The 19,055-nt window shown below is 42.7% G+C and overlaps 1 protein-coding gene across 1 annotated transcript in view; it reads left to right on the forward strand.

Annotated features, from left to right (window-relative positions):
- Positions 1 to 19,055, forward strand: part of MDGA2 (MAM domain containing glycosylphosphatidylinositol anchor 2) — a 423,597-nt gene that overhangs the window by 394,012 nt on the left and 10,530 nt on the right. The window contains exons 12-15 of the mRNA XM_075713071.1: positions 1,063 to 1,240; positions 9,208 to 9,228; positions 14,490 to 14,645; positions 15,767 to 15,925. Of these exons, the coding sequence (XP_075569186.1) occupies positions 1,063 to 1,240; positions 9,208 to 9,228; positions 14,490 to 14,645; positions 15,767 to 15,925 (514 nt within the window). The remainder of the gene's footprint in view (positions 1 to 1,062; positions 1,241 to 9,207; positions 9,229 to 14,489; positions 14,646 to 15,766; positions 15,926 to 19,055) is intronic.

Below are 19,055 nucleotides of genomic sequence, written 5' to 3' on the forward strand. Positions count from 1 at the left end.
TAATATTGACTTTCATTGTTCTCTGAAATCCATCCATCTTTGAGACTACAAGGATTGCTGATAATTATGCACTAAGGCCATTAACGGCTCGCCTATTTCTTTCCCACTCATCAACAAAAGTGGTAAGTGCTTGGAGATCCAACTGCATTTCAGTTCTTCAGTATGCTCTTATTAGCCTCAAACGATGCGCCCCGAATGACAGCTGTGAAACCTCATTGCCTCTGAACGAGGAGGCAGCACCCATCTCACGGAGCCACGGCTGTCCCCGCCCGGTGTGCACAGTGACGGAAAACACCTCTGCCACTGCAGTTGGCCAATGTTATTTTCAAATCAATGGAGGGAATGGGGCTACAACACGAGGAGCCGATTTGCCTGGTCAGGTTTGAAGGGATAGCGTTGGAGAGCTACTAAATTCAGCCTCTGTAAGCTGATGAAATGAGTTGAAATGAACAGCATTTTTTTTTTTTTTAAGGAAGAAAAAATTTATTTAACATCTTAACAAATGGGTTTGAAACATAGGGGCAGGCCTGCAAAGAAATTCAGGCTCCTAAAGGTGGAAGAATTCAGTGAGGTTTTGCAAAATGCCGCAGCATCTGCTCGGATGTTCGGGTGCTTGCACGCCGCCACAAATCGGGCGCGTTGTCCCTTGCTGTAGTCTCTGCCTGGCGGAAGTCAGAAATCCTCCTGAATGGAATGAACACGCCGCTTTGCCTGCACGCAGCAAAATTCCAAACGCTGCAGAGCGCCGGCAGCCGCTGGGCTGCCCGGGGTTTGGTGCGGGAGCTGCGCAGGCAGAGGAGGGTGGGCAGGTGGCAGGCAGGGGTGACCCCCGATACCATGCGTTTGCAGTCTGCCATCTCATATCTGTTACAGAAACACTCAGGTGTGGGTTATTTCAGGGATGCTCGCGTTCTTGCCGTGTCTCTAACCCTCCTGGGTTGCTTGAAGGTTTAAGGGAGCGCCCGGGGTTGCACAGGTCAGCGTGTGCTCCTGGTCATTTCTAAGGTGAAGACGAAATCTATCGCAAAAGCTCTGACGTTTGCATCCTTCTTTTGATTTTAGGCTGGACAACAGCGTTGGTGGGAGCAGGAAATTACGGTGAATGGAAATATTCAAAAGGGAGAATTAATTACCTACAACCTAACTGAGCTGATCAAGCCAGAGGCGTATGAAGTCCGTCTAACGCCCATCACCAGATTTGGGGAGGGGGACTCAACTATTCGGGTCATCAAGTATAGTGGTAAGAAGACCTTCGCGTACAAGCAAATGCCCCGCGGTGCATTCTGCGCAATTCGGTCTGCTGCACCGGTTACAGCTGCACTGGGTTGCACTGTGTAAACTGATCGCCAGTCCTGCAAATAATGCTGCAAGGGATAAGTGTGGGTTTCCAGGAAGGAGCGTTCTGGGTAGAAAAGAGAGTCTCCACCTCTGGGTAGCTTCACAATTTAAAAAAAAAAGGAAAAAAAAAAAAAAAATCTCTGAACAGCCAAAATGCAAAATCATATCGAAGTTTCTGTGAAATAAAGGAAAAAAAAAGAACCAATTAATGTTAGCTTCATGAGACAGCTCATTTCAAGAGTTTGTTCTTACTTAGAGCCCGTTGAAGAGCAATGAGTTTGGAAGAAAAAAATCTACAAAACACATAGTATTCTGAAGGTGTCACATCAGTGTTTTGATATAATCAAAATACTTTTTTTTTCCCCAGAATGAGCACTTTTTGAGAAGTTTTTATTTGAATATGAATGATTAAAAAAAAAAAAAGTGACTGTTTCTAGTCCTATGCAAGTGGAAAAGGGCATTTATACATTTTCCTCTAAAAGGTCATGCCATGACAAAGATTTGTCCACGTTAATCTAACAAGAAAAATACAGTATTCTTACATCCTTCCATTCAGTCTCCCAGCATTACCAGGAAGTAATTCCTAGAGCTCTGAAAAATCCCTCAGAATACTTTTCTTAGGGTATTAATGAACAACTGAATCACTTTTTTGTTTTTCTTCTGTAAAAATTACAAAGAATGGGCAAGAGGTACCTTAGAGAAGGTAGCCCTACTGAAGATATCATTGTGCAGTTTGCAACGGCAACCTGGTGTGCCGGGCGGAAAGTTTTATAGAATGGAAAAAGGAAAGTGTCTGCTGGGGGAGATGTTTGTAAACATGGAATCATGCAAGTATGAGTTTATCATTTGGGGACAGACTTTTTAATAGGGCCTGTTGTGACAGGACAAGGAGTAATGGTTTTAAACTAAAGAAGAATAGATTTAGACTGGATACAAGGAAGAAATGTTTTACAGTGAGGGAGGTGAGGCACTGGCACAGGTTGCCCAGAGAGGCGGTCGATGCCCCATCCCTGGGAACATTCCCGGCCAGGTTGGACGGGGCTCTGAGCACCCTGCTCTGGTTGGAGATGTCCCTGCTCGCTGCAGGGGGTTGGGCTGGGTGGGCTCTGAAGGGCCCTTCCCACCCAACGCATTCTGTGATTCTATGATTCTACCATGAGGAACCTTGCTCACCGGCAGGACAAAAGCCAGGTGCCACACAGGTCAAGTCACAGCTCACCATGTAGGTGCAATTGCTCCAGGAGCTGGAGCCAACAGTCATTAGTGCTATACAGATACCTAAGAGACCCCAAAGCAGGAAATCACATGCAGCAGAAAGTCCAAAAAGAACCTACAGATCAAGAAGCACTTTCAAAAATCATTATCAAATAGTGTAAAATAGCGAACAAATCTGAGAAAAAATTAAATGTGCATCGTATGTGCAATTCTTCATGATCAATGATCAAGGCTCAGCCCTACTCAATCTCATCATAAATTATTTTTATCACTGTGTTAATATCAAGGGAAAAAATTGCATTAAACAATCTTAAACATCAATTCTAAAGAACATAGTGGCACGTTTCACTAAATGCCAGATCTGCTAATGATGGCGATGGATGAATCTTAGCTTTCGCTTGTTACAGCAAAGAGTTTGCAAAGTCTGCTTTTCCCAAAGCGCATGAGAACAAGATCTCAATTAAAAGAAGGACTTGATTACTAAATCTGTGAACGTACAAATGAGGAGAAATGGCCATTCTGCTGCAATTCCTGTTGGACTTTAGCTCCTCATTGGGCCTTGTTACCCTAATAAGTGCTTATTTTCTGACACTAGTGGTAGGAGTCCGGTCTCTTTGGGGCTCCCCGCATGCACAAGGGAAAGACCCGGGGTCTTCCCGAAGGTGATCAGGAGCAGGAGCTTCATTCAGACTTTTGGGATTTCTCTGCAGCAATCCCAGTCTCTCCGTGCCGGATGTGATAGGGAGCCTTGTGTGTTCGCAGCCAGCTCGTGCCAGGCAGCCGCTGCCCACTTCGGTGCACCTCGACATCTGTCCAATGGCTTAAATACCGACCAGTGCTCCTATCACCATTTAGGGCACTCAATCACTACTGCTCGTTTTTGGTGGTGGTTGTACCCTGGCAAGTCTCAGGAGGTTGACTGAGGTCTCGGCGACGGCTCACAGCCGTGCTGAGTTTGAGGTTTTAAGGAATCATGACATGATTTACGTTTCTAGCCCCTGGCTGGCAGGAAGAACATTCCCATGCAGCATAAAAGGCGTATTTTGTCTACTGCAAATTTTTCTGCTAGAATCTGCCATTAGCGCAGATGTGAATAACGTCCCATTGCAAACGTGCTGATGAGGTGCCAATGCCAAATCCAGCCGCCCGGGAGAGAGGAAGCCAGTGCCTTGTGCCCCAGATGGGGAGATGCTTTTGGAGCAATACTCAGTGCTATTATCTGGTGCCGACAAATTCACAGCTTCAGAAATCGCGAGCCAGATGCTAATCAATAAGCTAAACCTAAAGTGACTTCCCTTTGAAGAGGGATCCCAGAACCACTGAGGCTTTGCGTGCTTAAAAACTGCATTTTATCTCAGCGTTCGTCCAATGACTATAGCGTCAGCAAACTGCTGCCAGGCTAATTTTAAGGATGTTACAGCTTCAGCTATAAAATAATGATATCACATACATTATTATAGTGCAAATCCAATACTTATAATCTGAAATGCTGGAGCCTCAGAAAAGCAGTTACTGGGCTAGCGGGACGCGCAGCAGCAGGCCTGCATCGATGTAAGAAATAATTATAAACATTACCCAGAAAATAAAAGACATCATGCGAATGTTTCTTAAAAGGAGAACGAAGATAATTTTTTTATATTTTTCTCTTACTACATTTTTCTCCTATTACATTTTTTTTAATTGTGAGACCTCAGGCAAGGAGGGAAACATTTGAATTTTCACATTTTTCAGTGGGATTTTGTGTGTGTGTGCCTCTGTGTGTTCAGTTTTCATCAGTAGCCCAGAAGCACGCTGGCTTCTAGCAGCATCAGTCCTTCTTTCTCATCCCACCACTTTAGCAATACTCTTTCTGGAGGACCAGGACCCAGGACCACGTCCATTCAGGTCATGAATACCTCCAAGGATGGAGACTTCACTGTCTCTGTGGGCAACCTGTTTGGTGCTCGATCACCCTTAGAGTAAAAACCCTTTTTTCTGAGGTTTAAAATGCACCAATGTATTTGTATTGCTGGTGAGGATTCCCATGGCAAACATTTTTTCCCTTATTCTTTTAAACTTTAAGCAGGCTAATAGGATTTCATCACATTTTAAAGAAATGCAGTGTGAAAAGCAGATCAGACACGTAGTTAAAGTTGCTAAAAATGGTAGCAGTGTCTTTTGCCTTTAAGAAATGCATTAACTTTTACAGTTGAGCTTCACTTTTGTGCAAATAAAGGATAGATTGGCCATGCACTACCTAGATTTTACTTTGGCAGCTTAAGCTTGTCTGCTGTAGTAGGACAATCTTGGGTACTGCGCAGAATTGGTTTCTCAGAGTAGTTGCACAGTGTGTAAGGATCAACATGGCATTTCTAGAGTACTGGTTGTGTTTGCTGCCTTACTAGAGAGGAGAAGGTTTCTCCAGATTTCTTCCAGGGGATGAATCACCCTCTGGACATGCCCATATCTCTCCAGTGACTTTAGAGATGCTCCAGTGACACGCTTAGATGAGGTGTCTAACTTTTAGATCGCTAAAGTTAAGCCCCATTAATCCTACCTGTGAAGTCGTTTTTATTGGGTTACACTCCTTTGTACGTGATGCAGAGCACATCACCTTTTAAATTAAAACCCACAACTGGAGATTAACGTGGAAATTGTTAATGTATAAAAATAACAGCTTCCCATGTGCTAGCCTGCTGGTAGCCATCTGAATGTCCAAAATAAGGAGACTATTAAAGCAGGAAAACCTCAGTAATGAGCTCTTTACAGTCTACCCTGCCATCCCAAGTGGGAGCTGTAAATATAAAATAAAAACTCTGCAGTATCCAATCCCATGAATCAAAAACTTACCCATGGTGCAAACATTTCATAGGGAAATCCCTTGCCTGCCATGAATTACTCTCTCCTCTGCACACCAAAAGGACGGGAGAAAAGAGCAATCATCACAGTAGGAGTGACATTGATAATTACAGCCAAACATCACTTGACAAATTCTTTGGTAGATACATATGTTACTCTGCTAGTGAACACAGTCTGCCAAGTAAATATAAACAAGGCAATTTAAGTAGCACTAATGAGTTTTGTAGCCTAATACAAAACAGATATGTCTCATAGTAACAGCAGATATGTCTCGTAGTAACAGTTTAAATATTATCTCCCTCACTTTACATAAATCTGTGTCAGCCTATTTGGTAAGAACTGGCTGTAAAGTCCTCCAACTACTCCGATTAAAACTTCAGCACGCGCTGGTTTAGATATGCACTTACGTTTAAATATTTTTAAAGTTAACCAGTGATTAAAGCAGCAAGTTTAGCTCCCTTCTGCGGAAAAAGCCAACAGCCCATTACTGCTCTTGGTATGTCGAGCCAGCCCCTTGCGACAGCGGCAGGCAGCTGATGGTGGCCAGGCGCTTTGTAGTCTAGCTTGCTTATTTTCGTATGAGATCTAGACGCTCCCCAGATTCTGTATGGAAGAAGAGTATATAATTGGCTATTGTTTATTGCTATTATTCTTGTTATTCTTGTTATTATAGTTCTAGCCCCAGAAAAATAAAATTGGTACCAAATAGGACATAAATTATGTGATTTATAAGTTTGCACCGGCATACATTTCCAGTACCATCCAGTGTTATAAATAGTAAGTTAGGGCAATTGCTATTATGGGAGAAAGAAAGCCTTGTCCTTGTAGAGTACCAATATTTACAGTGAAGATTGTTTTTCCCGTGCAAACCAAGTGCTTAGAGGTATGGAGTCTTGATCTTCATTAAAGCTTTTGGGTGCTGGTTGTAATTACCCCAAGCAACCAGTTTCCAGTGGTAAAAAACATAGCAGCCGAACACCTAGCATGCTTCTACCTACCTCTGGCTTTATGTTCTTCATAGTTAGGAAAGCTTGGTTTGCAGCTAGTTTTTTAAAGGAAGGACATCATGTTGCAATCTCTGAAAGCCACCTCACTTGCAAGCTGAACAAATGTTTGTGTTGGGAAGGATCTGCGGGAAATGTAACTGTCTTTGCATGTATGCAGTTACAAGAAGAGGGGCAAGCATTAAGAAAAACCATTCAGCCCACTTTCTTCTGCTCTGACCTGCACAAATACAGACCACTGAAAAGCAAAATCATCCAACAAACTGAAATTCCAGCAGGTTTTTATTCTCTGCTTGCTGGAGGAATGGCAGGAAGATTAAAGAATCATCTGTCTTGGCTCTAACCAAGCTCAAACATTTCATGACACTTTGTTCTCCTCCCGAGATTCTCCGCCGGCAAAACCTTCCCGCCGGCAAGAGCCAGGGTCAGCTGAGCAGAGCAGGGATAACCCTCTGAGGTGCACAGATTTTCCAGATGTTTCGAAGTCAGCCTTGGGAATTTAATCCCTCAGTCATCCATTAATTTCCCTTTATGCCTAATTTAACTTGCTACCTGTGCGTCTTGCACGCGGCAACCTTCCCTTTCCGCAGTGAGAGCCCGAGCCATTACACGTTGTCTTAGAGCAGCGTGCTGTATTACACCCAAGAGTGGGCTTGCTTTTTTTTTTTTTTTTTGGTTTGGTTGTGGTGGGTTTTTTTCCTTGTTTATGGTGTTAGATAAGTTCAGCCTAACTGCTTTAATTTGTTTTTTCTACTTTTGTCAATCAGTGTGAACTGAAGCTAGCTTGGCAAGGAGCCTTTTTTGCTCTGCTGTGAACAATCTGAATAGCATGACTCAAGGTTACGTGCTGATGATAGTTTCCATAAAAGCCCGTGCGTTTAGTTACAAATCAAGCATCAGTAAATGTAGTTCCCGGCAATTTCAGCTAATTCCAAGTTCAATCACTCAAGAGTTTCACAAAATGAATGTTTCTTGGAGAATGAAAGGTAATTTGTTGGTAAAAGCTATGAGGTTATCTAATAGAATGTAATGACTAAGTTTCTTGAAAAGATTGCACTGGGGCAAATCACTGTTCATTTGTTTCAGAGAAGGCAAGATAAAAATGAAGAGTTGCTAATTTAGAGCTCTTTTGAAAACTGCAGATTGAATCTAGAGCCATGCAGAAGCCGTGGCTGGGGTCACAAACCAAGAGTTCATGTCTGTAAACATGGCGTGGGAAGGGCAGCAAGGAAAGATGCAGCAACCCTCGTACTGAAGTCTGGCATTACCAGATGTACCCGTTATTTGGAGATAAAATTTTATTTCCAATCTTCTGTTAGTAACATGCAATTCCAACTGTGAGCTTAGCATCGTTCTGTTTCTCACACGTTAAAGGCTTACAGCAGAAGGCCCCTGTTTCCTAAGTCATCCCTCCTCAAATTTACCCTTCTGCAAACAGGTAGCACAGAACTACAGACTAATTTCTCGTTCAACCCCCATTTCCCGTGTTTGGCATTGTACAGGTTACTCTGGACCATAGCCTGGGTAGCCATTCCCATGGTTAAGGTTATCTGTAGGCACTACTGAGGTCTGACTGTCATTCTGTTCCAGCCTATTAAGGTATTAAGTAGATGAACTTCAATATTAAAGAACTGTGGATGTGGAGGGTTTTTTGTAATTTTGCCAAGGGTCTGTGAAATAAGAGTGCCACTTTTATCAGCTTCCCCAAAGAGTCCCGCCATGTCACGCAAGGCATTGCACACACCCATAAAAGAACAGACAGAAATAATATTTTTTGGCAAAGTTATCTCCAGGCTTCTCTGCAATGTTAGCAAAATTATTTTTGATGCCTCCCAAGGTGAGGGGTGAGCATGGACTGCTCCTGCCATGGGGTGGGGCGTGGGCAGAGGTGGGATGCAGGGGGGTGGGATGCTGCACTGATGCTCCTCTGCCTCTGAGAGCACAGCCCCAGGAGAGCAGCACCTGGGACCCAGCTGTGCTGGTTGTCCCCGTCCTGGTCACCGAATGTGGCTCCTTCAGCAGGCACGGGGTGTGCTGGCAGCTTTTTAGGACAGCACACTTCATCTTCTTTTGTTGTCTTCTTAAATTTCTTTAAAGTATATCCTCCCTAGAAGAGGGTTTATGTGCCAGAAGACTCTCATGTTTTTTCTTGGCTGTGTCTCTTGGTCTAATTGAGATCAAACCTCTTCTCACAAACTTGCTGTGCTTATGTTTTCTACCTTTTAGAAGGAAAATTGGCATTTCTAAAAAGAATGCAAGTGCTGTCTGTTTGTTAAGACTCGTGTGCACAGATATCTTAAATTGAAGAATAGTATTATTCATCGAGTAGACGGGTAATTCATTCTTGAACAATGTTAAAAGGAAATTTTAAGTGATAAGTAAGGTCCGATGCAGAACCTCTGCTTTTGATGAATTCATCTTTTCTGTCGTTTTTGTTGGATTCCTTTACAAAGGCATCACCCTGGGGTTCTGCTGTGCAGCTCTCTCCATCCTTACGATATCCGTGGCAATAATCTAGGTTTGATGCTTAATTACAGCATCTTGTTCCCCAAGCTGTGGGTACTAGCAATGGAGCGTACACGTCGTGGGTAGGCGAGGCTATTGTTTCTCACTGAAATTGTTGCCTTTGGATTGCCAGGGAGCCACAAAATTTGCTCAAAAAGGAAGTTGCCAGTTTTGCTGGCTGTCTTGGTGCAAGAGCCATGATCAAGGTATTGAGGGGGAGGGAACAACGGGAAATTTAGGATAATCTGCATATTGATGAATTAGAATTTCTTCTTTGTGCTAATTTTATTTTTGCTCTGTCTTCCAGCTCCAGTAAATCCACACCTACGTAAGTATTTCTTTAACTTTTTAACTTTTACGTGTATGAAGAATTGTCCTTGCACCTATTTTCCCTTATAGTTAAAAAGTAAATGATAATTATTTCGCTTTCAGTTGCAGCCCATGGATTGCAGGGACCACCTTAGTTTTGCATGCAAGCTGGGCTGGCGGCTGAAGGTGTCGTTCCTCTTGTTCTGCCAAGGCGCTAAAGCAAGAGTAGATGGAGAAAGGAAAAATTATAGCTCCAGCTCTCATCTTTCTTTCCCACTGCCCAAACAGTTCATCTAAAGGAAATTACTAATGTTCTGAAATAACATCCATTTGTGGGTGTTGCAGCTCAGTGTGTATGGGTGATGCTGTGGTTTAGTCATGGGAGTAGCTAAATGCTGATAAACTAAATAGCTGAAAGTTCAAGTACTGTGTAGGCACTGTGTCTGCGCCTCAACAGGTATGGTAAAAATCTTGAAGGAAAAATCAGTTTATGAAATTTTCTGAATTCATTTATTCTTGCATAAGAACTACATTTGCAGTTCCTGAGTTATTTTGATACTTCCAAGGGTAGTCAGAAGCTCATCTGCAGCTTTAAAACCAAAAGAAGAACGTTTTCTCATGCGGTGCACACAGGAATGATGGACCTCATTTGCACAGAGAAATGTGGAGACCAAAAGTGTAATGAGGGTGTGAAAGCGTTTAGACAAATTCACAGGAGACAGCTCCACAGGCGTGATTGAAAATGCAAACTCCGACTATGTATTCGCTCATGTGCTGGTGCTCGGGCACGGGGATGTTGCAGGGGAGAAAGGACTTCTCTTACAGTTTGTTCTTACACTTTTCCATGGGAACTAAATCCCTACAAATGTCAGAGGCAGGAGACGGGGCTGGAGCTTTAGTATGTCCCAGTTAAACCATGCTATTCCTGACAGTCCCCACATCTGTCCACTTCATGATTTTCTTCCACACCACAGCAAAAGAACGTTTTGCTGTGGGAACACATTCTGCCATTACTCTTGCTTATAATAACATATAAAAAAATAAAGGGAACGGGATTCTGTCTGCCATTATTACTGCTGTAGTGCAGCCGTAACCTGGCAGAAGAGCAGCACTGGGTCGTGCGAGCATCCTCTCTCTCCATCTCTCACCCATGATGGCTAAGCCTTTCTGTAAATTTTAAACTTATTTGCGGAAGATCTTGTGCAATGCATTAATAATTAAGCAGGGCTTAATTCAAAGCTCGCAGGAGCTGAAGCAACCACTCCCATTGACTTAAATGAGCGGTAGATGAAACCCTTGCTAATTAATATGTTAAATATATACTCTATGATGTTAAGAAAAAAATGCATTGCAATCCCAAGTGCTTCATGCTGTAGTCCTCTGTGATTTTAAGATCTGAAACTGTCTAATTTTCAAAATGTCTCTATAGCTCAGTTAAAAGCAACGGCTCTAGTAGGCGTGTGGTACAGTGCTGGTGGCATCCAAATTGCCCTTGCGACAGGGAGTGTGTCAGCTCGAGGGAGGGAGGGCACCCCTGGCAACCCGTCCACCATTTCCTTCACCTGCGTTCTGTCTGCCTCTTTCTGCGCTGGTGGTGATGGGAAAGTTTGCCTTCTGTAGGGTACCCAGCGTAATTTCTTTCAGATGAGCAAAGAGATGGTAAATTTTGGTTTGCTTTTTTCCCCAAAGACTTTTTGAGTGAAATCCATTGACAAGGAAGAAATCTAGGTCTGAAAATGCATTCAGACACTGAGCTGGAGAAAAGAGATTCTCTGTTCCATAACAAATTCGATCTGATCATTATCTGTTCTTTCTACAATCTCATTTTATTTCACTGCAAATACAGAGTGGATGATGATGTATACTAATAACATCAACCAAGTTCTGTTCTTTTCTAAACCTGTTGGGCTGAATTCCGATTTTATTTGCACCATTGGGAATGAAGAGTAAGAGCTGTATTCAGCTGGGACAAAACATCTGTATTGGAAACCGAAGTCATGTTCTTCCTGCTTCAGTTCATTGCATAAGTCCTTCCTCTTTATAAGACGCCTGCAATGCATAAGCAAGTAGCACTTGAACACTGAGATGTAGCCTCAGATCTACATCTTATTTTGTAACATATAATATAAAACATTTAATGTAAACCATAAAGATTTCATATCAATTAGTGCAACTAGATGTTACACCTGAATAATGGAAGAGATTGGATGGTAGAGAGTCATATTCAACTTGAATTTTATGGAAATACATGACAAAAAATCATACTACAATGAAGAACATTTCACCTTGAGAACAGTTTCAGACTTTGCCCTAATTGGCAATGAAATTATTAATAACCTGATTCCACCTCCAGATCTGGCATGTGCTTTGGCAAAAATTGACCACTACCTTTGATAGTAATTGGCACCATTGTTAATGCTTTCAGCAAACCGTAGTGGTCTGAGTGGTGTCATGAGCTGGAGCACCCATGGGTGCTTGGGGAAGAGCCGGCTCTTCCTCCTGCACTTGGTGTGCCCCGTTAATGAACAGGTCAGGACCATCCAGATCTATTTAAATGCTTCTACTTCTTGCATAAGAAAAGTACTGAGCTAATCCTGGGGAACCATTTCCCATTTTTATTCTTCTGCCATTCTTTTTGAGAAGTGTTTAGTGCCAAGAATATTTAGTACTAACCTTTTCCAGTGTATTCCAAATGGCAGAGTCCCACATGAAACCAGTGTTTTCCTATTAAATAAATGGCATACTTTTTACTTCACCTTTTTTTCATCTGGCCCGAATATTTTTTTTTAACTTGAAGAAAAAACTTTTGTTCTGCTGATGTGGAATCTCTTAATGAAGTTCTGAGGGCATGGTGCGACATGCAAATGCAGCTCTTAAGGTACTGGAGGGGCAGTGTTAGAAACTGCTGAATGGTAGAAAATGCTTTGTGTTAATTCACTTTGCTGCAGGACTGGATCTGGTACTCAGAACTTTTCTCTTTTAGTTACTGTTTTGCCCTTTAATTTTATCATACTGTGTAGAAGCGGCACCGTTTTTGCTATAGGAAGGGCTTGCATAAGTGGAGGTGGAAGTCAAATGCACAGAACACTGCGTAAACCAAGCAGCTTTGGAGCTCAAGTCACGCAAAAGGTATTCTTGCAGATGAGAGGCACAGCGGGCGTTTTGTTCAGAGTGCTTCATTCGAGTCCTTGTGTCTTTCAAGAGCTTTGTCACGGACTTTGTGTTATCTTTCTGGTCCTCAGGATAAGGACGGAGGTGTCTGTCTCCATCTATTCACGCGCTTCTCTATCGAAGGATTTTGGATGTAATCTGTGCACGTGTATTCCTCGTAGCCTCATTCTTTGATTTGCTCGTCTTTCAGGAAGAACAACAATCTACTTGTATTCCTTCTCTGCAGTGCTCATGATGGTGCTCCTCCATTGAATGATTCTGTATTTTGCCACTTCTTCAACATTCAAAATTCAGGATTCAGAAGAACTTGCTTCCAGAACCAAACTGAGGTGTTGTAGGGTCCTGAAATTGGCTCCCCATCATGCCAATGGTTATCAGTCATGTTGGCCAGTTAAGGTTGTGATTTAGGAAATCAATCCTCTTGGAGGACCTAATAAGATTGATGGATTTATTGAGAAATCAAGTCAATCTGCTTGAGGTGCTAATAGCCAAGGAAATTTCTATGGACTATTTTTGTGATAACCTGGTTTTAGAGAGTGGTGTTTTATGCTGGCTTTTGTGGAAGGGGTACAGTTTGTGTTGCTTTTTGCACGGGCAGAAACAGATTGAGGAAGACTTGGAAAGCACTGCTAATGCACCTTGTGGGTTGGAATGAATTTTTCAAGCCCAATTGTTCAGTCTGCAGTATTATCTGATTCTAAAGAAGTTTCAGACCAGAATCCTTGCTTAGCAGTACATATCCAAGCTAAGCTCCAGGTCCCTCTGTCTTCACTGATTTGTAGTGAAGCTCTAGTGGCTTAAGTGGATTTATAGTTCAGCAAACCCCCAAACCTGCAAACATTTATATACCTTCTCAATTTAGCACAGATTAATAATCCCATGATACCTGGTGTTAGAGTTCCTCATAACAATGAATATAAACTGCACCCCTGTAAAGAAGGCCGTAGCTGACACAGTATGCAGACAGCTGCATTCTCCCTAGAGAAGAGAGATTTGCTTGTTTTCTCAGATAAATCAATTGACTTTGCTGGAAGAGTAAACTCAGCTGGAACTGTTCATGTGCATAAAATTAAGCTTTTGCACATTTTACTACATGGGGCCTTATCCTGTTTTGAGGTCAAAACTGAACCTTGAAGTTTTGATTTGTTTTGGTTCCTAAATGTCTGACAGTAGGACTTTCTCAACCCATCATAACCCACAGGTAGGATCACTGGACTGGTGTGTCTCACAGACCTCTGTTTCACAAAGAAGAAGATCCCAGGAATTCTGTCTGGGTTCCTGGCATTTTTGTTCTTTAGGCCTAAACTTTTGTCACTTGACCTCAAGTACATAACAGAAATCTTAGCCAAGGTCTAGGAGGTGTCTTCAGGACATGATACAGTCACCTCTCCTGCCCATATAGGTTCAGGTACACCTAAGCCTTCCTCCCAGGTATTTGTTTAATTGGTTCTTATAAGCCAGTGATGGGAACCCAATGCTCTTCCTGAGCAATGCGTTCGTGTGCTTCACTGTCCTGATTCTTAGAGATTTTCTTCATTTCTAGCCTAAAGCTCCTTTGCTCTCATTTTAGCCATTACTTGCTTTCCCATCCCTCTTGAAAACCAAGGATAGTTTAGGAGATGTCACTTGGAGACAATGTTTTAATTTTGAAAAGTTGCTGTCCTCTTTTCCCTAATATCCTTATCCCTACACCAAAATAACCCACTTCTTTCTTTTTCCCATGATGCATGTTTTATGGACATGCTGCCTGTTCTTCTCAGCTTTTTAGAAAAGCTACCTGGGTAAGAAGAGACAACGTCTCTAAGGGCAGTTGTATACGTGTGAATATGTGAGGAGGAGCTATACAATAATATTTGAATATAATTTCAAGTAACACCAGCACAGATTGATGACTGATTGTTTTGGGTTTTTTTTCACTGGGGTTACTGCAAAAGAAAACATACACTGAACACTGGAAAGTGACGTAAAATAAATGTACATCTATTTTCCAGTGCTGTTAATAAGGATCATCCCACAATGTGTTTGCTATAATTGACAAGTACTTTGACAAACAAGCGTAGGATGAATAGTTTCAGCCACTAAATTTCTGCTCATTTGCTGCATTGGCAGGAGAGTTCCACTGTGGGTTTGAGGATGGTAACATTTGCCTTTTCACTCAAGATGACACGGACAATTTCGACTGGACAAAACAAAGCACTGCCACTAGAGACACAAAATATACCCCGAACACGGGGCCAAACGCAGATCGGACTGGCTCCAAGGAAGGTAAGATCCAGCAGCGTGCCTGATCCCCCGGCACCGGGAGCTCTGCGGCTCTGTTGGGGTGAGGGACAAGTCCAGGACAGCCAATTCAGCCAGCTACATCGTTTTTCCTAATCATACCAAGAATAAGCACAGCTCAAGGACTTCTAAAAGGAATTGCCAGTGCTGAGACGTGTGGCTGGTCCCAAAGCACAACCCACTAACGCTGCCATTAACCACCTTGAATTGTTTCTATTGAGCCATTCTCAAAGCAAATGCTTTCAAGTTACAGTCTAGTGGGGAAATATTCTGGCACATCTTGAAATATTCTTGGTTTATGTAATTTAAATCCTAACTTGGGCTCTCTCAAGACTGTCACAATAAGATTTTTTTTTTTTTTTCCCCCATTTTTACTTTGGGTGTTGCTGAAATGTGTAATTTTCAATCTGCTGCCCCACTAAACAGAAGCGTGCCATCTTGACTGCAGTGTATATTTGCATTTGAAAAGTCAGACATATTGTGCTGAATTTATCAAGTACTGCAGTAACTCATGCTATTTTATTGTACGCCCCCTGCTTGCACTACCAAAGGGGAAAAAGATCATACTGCATTGTATTTGCTTGGTTGGATTAAGTAATTACTATCTCTGTTGTTGGCACAGTCCAGGATCAGAATAAATTAATATTGTCTTCTTTCATGAAAATTAGCTTTCAAACATGTGATTGACTTGACCAGCTGAAAATACTCCTTGAAAGGTTTCCATCAAGATATTTTCCCTTTATTTTAAAAGTCTTCCCTGCTCCCTGCTTACAGGAACAAATTGCGACCTTGAGACCGAAGTCTGAACCCCGTCATAAAGATTTTTTTCTTTTCTTGTGCATAGAAAATGTTACATCGATTTGAAGTTGTTTACGAGTACTGACCTGCTAGCCCTGATTTTACTCTTGGTAGAAAACATGTCTTTGAAGCAGTTGTGGATAACACATGGGCTTAATGCAGAAGAAATATGTCCCAGAAACCATGGTGATGTCAGATGAATGTGAAAAATGAATCAAGATGCTTGATAGCCTTGGTGTCTTCCTGCATGTATATGTGTTGGATTTTGAAGACTGCAACCTAACAATTTCCCTTTGGACTTTCCCTAGGTTTCTACATGTACATTGAGACGTCACGCCCCAGGCTGGAAGGAGAAAAGGCCAGACTTGTTAGTCCTGTTTTCAGTGTCGCTCCAAAAAATCCTTACGGAGCTACGAACACAGCCTATTGTTTTAGCTTCTACTATCACATGTATGGACAGCACATAGGTGAGAGAAAGCCAATGACCTTGTCTTTTCACTTTGGGAGAAATAGCAGGAGAAATGTCCGCTTGTATGAAACGAAAGGACGGGAGGACTGCCAACACCTGCAAGGGCCAGTTGCAAGCAAAGCTGGCAAGAGAGGTGCCTGATAGTGTCCTAATTGCTGTAAAACTGTGTTTTCCACTAATCAGCACGCTAGCAGGAGCCCCTCTTAGAGCTGGGAAGTGTTTCGTGCACGCACGAGGTTTTGAGCAGGGAACTGTAGAGCGTGAAAACAGAAAAGGTGATATTTGCAAGGACTTTGCCTGATACTAACACAGTGTTTTGAGTCACTCCTCGCTAGATTCAGGATCAAGCAATTAGCGGCAGCACCCCTCGTGTGCTGGCAGCTGGAGTGGCACAGCCTGTGTGCGATGCGGCAGCACACGCAGGTTCCTTTGTAAAAGTCATGAACAATTCCCTCACAAGCTGTGGGAGTATATATTTTCAAGGTATATCTCTACGTCTATTTTTAGTCATAGCACTTTTCAACACACACATTTAATTTCTTCACGTAGTATGAAAAAAGGGTGTGGGAATATATAAAAGTAGAAATGATAGACAGCCAATTTTTATGAATCCTGTAAATCCCTGTGGGGTGCTCCGTGCTTACCAGTGTGTCAAGAGGCTTTCCAGTGCCAAGCTGACCTGGCTTGATGTATTTTTATATATATTTCAAGGGCAAGCGCATCCTCACAGTGCATTCTGGTGGTTGCTTTGGGAAACCTTCGCCTGCCTCCGGGCAGAGTTCAGGTTTTAAATAGAGCAGACAAATTCACTTAGTTTTTCGTTAGTTGTCTCAACACTGCTGAGCACGTGAACGCAGCCCCAGGTCTAAATTCTCCTGGATCTACATTCCAGTGGGTGCTCAGCTGTTTTTCGGAAGGAAGCGATCAAGCCATGCCATAATTAGTGGAAAAAATATAAACTGCCCTATATGGTTATGACCATATGCCAGACTATTTCTGGTATATGACAGTGAAGGAAAAAGTTACAAACATAAAGGGTCAAAGACTTTTTCTGGAATACCTTAGGGTTGGGATAAAGTATAAGAAAAACAGTCATGGAGGCTGTGTCCACAAAACAGTTGCCTCTCATTGGTACAATTTTAGTTTTTTCCTAGGCTACCTTTTCAGTAAGTGTCTGTCCTTAGCTTTTTTGCTGAGATTGCCCTTTCTTGTTTATGTGTAATTTCTTGAATCGACATGTATAATGCTGGCTGATGAAGGAACTGACCCACAGGCGAAGATGGTGACAATGTTGATTAGTGATCATAGTTACATAGGCTTTGTTCATGGCAATGTGGACACCTAGTTGTCGAAAACCAAAATTGCTCAATATCACTTTTGTTCCTCAACGTTAAAAAATATAGTTCCCGTCATTTTAGCTAATGTTCAAAATTATCTTCTTTTGAATGGCTTTGTAAAAAATTACTTGTTATTCTGTCTTTTAAGAGCAGACTGACAGAAAAATAGTAAATTAATAACATCAGCCGTGTGTTTGAATGCACGCTTAAACATGCCTTCTAAATTCAATATTTTAATTCCTCGTAATGACAAAATGTTATGAAACACATGAGAATGCAACATGCACACAAGAAATAAATTATGAAATCAGCAAAGACATGCTATTTGATTCCCCAGATGTGAACTCTATCACTGAAATTGTTCACATGAGGATAATGAAAAGAAAAACCTAATGAGTAATATTCTAAGGTTTCAATGATTCAAGCAAATGGTTATTGTATGTATAGTTGTATTGATGAGGTAACTACTTGCATGAGGTTTTAAAGGTTTGTGGTCTTGGACATTACTTTGGGTTAGGAAAGGGATTATTATAATATGATGATTTGCTCAGACAAATCAAACCTAATCAGGACACAGTGTTTCAGATGATGCACCCTTGTGGTAAGGATGGCCACCAGCCTCCTGGGCTGCCTCAGGCAGAGTGTGGCCAGCAGATCGAGGGAGGGGATCCTACCGCTCTGCTCAGCACTGGTGAGGCACAGCTGGGGTGCCGGGTCCAGTGCTGGGCTCCCCAGGACAGGAAAGACATGGGCTTACTGGAGAGACTCCGGCTCAGGGCCACAAAGGTGATGAAGGGACTGGAGCATCTCTGCTATGGGGAGAGGCTGAGAGGGCTGGGACTGCTCAGCCTGGGGAGGAGAAGGCTCAGGGGGATGTCATAGAATCACAGAATCGTTTAGGTTGGAAAAGACCTTTAAGATCATCCAGTCCAACCATTAACCCAGCACTGCCAACTCCACCACTAAACCATGTCCCTAAGCACCACATCCACACGTCTTTTAAATATCTCCAGGGATGGGGACTCAACCACTTCCCTGGGCAGCCTGTTCCAGTGCTTGACCACCCTTTCCGTAAAGAAATTTCTCCTAATATCCAATCTAACCCCCCCCGGTGCAACTTGAGCCCATTTCCTCTCGTCCTATCACTTGTCACTTGGGAGAAGAGCCCGACCCCCCTCCCTGCCCCCTCCTGTCAGGAGCTGCAGAGAGCGATGAGGTCTCCCCTCAGCCTCCTCTTCTCCAGGCTGAACACCCCCAGCTCCCTCAGCCGCTCCCCACCAGCCCTGTGCTCCAGACCCTGCCCCAGCTCCGCTGCCCTTCTCTGGACACGCTCCAGCACCCCAATGTCCTTCTTGTGCTGAGGGGCCCAAAACTGGACACAGCATTCCAGGTGCGGCCTCACCAATATGTATGAATACCTGAAGGGAGGGTGTAAAGAAGATGGAGCTCAGACATGCTCAGGGACAGGACAAGAGTCAATGGACACAAATTGAAATAGAGGCAATTCCATTTAAACATAAGAAAAGATTTTTTTTTTTACTATGAAGGTGATCAAACACTGGCACAGGTTGCCCAGAGAGGTTGAGTTGTCTCCATCCTTGGAGATATCCAAAATCTGATTGCACATGGTCCTGGCAACCTGCTCTAATCTACCATGCTTTGAGCAGGGGTTTGGACAGTATGATCTCCAGAGGTGCCTCCAACCTCAATGATTCTGTGATTCTCTGTGAAATATTTAATTGGTAATATTTTTTTTCAGGAGAGTTCCATTTCTGTTAAGGATTAATCCCC

This window comes from Pelecanus crispus, chromosome 6, assembly GCF_030463565.1.
Source record: "Pelecanus crispus isolate bPelCri1 chromosome 6, bPelCri1.pri, whole genome shotgun sequence".
Lineage (NCBI taxonomy): Eukaryota > Metazoa > Chordata > Aves > Pelecaniformes > Pelecanidae > Pelecanus > Pelecanus crispus.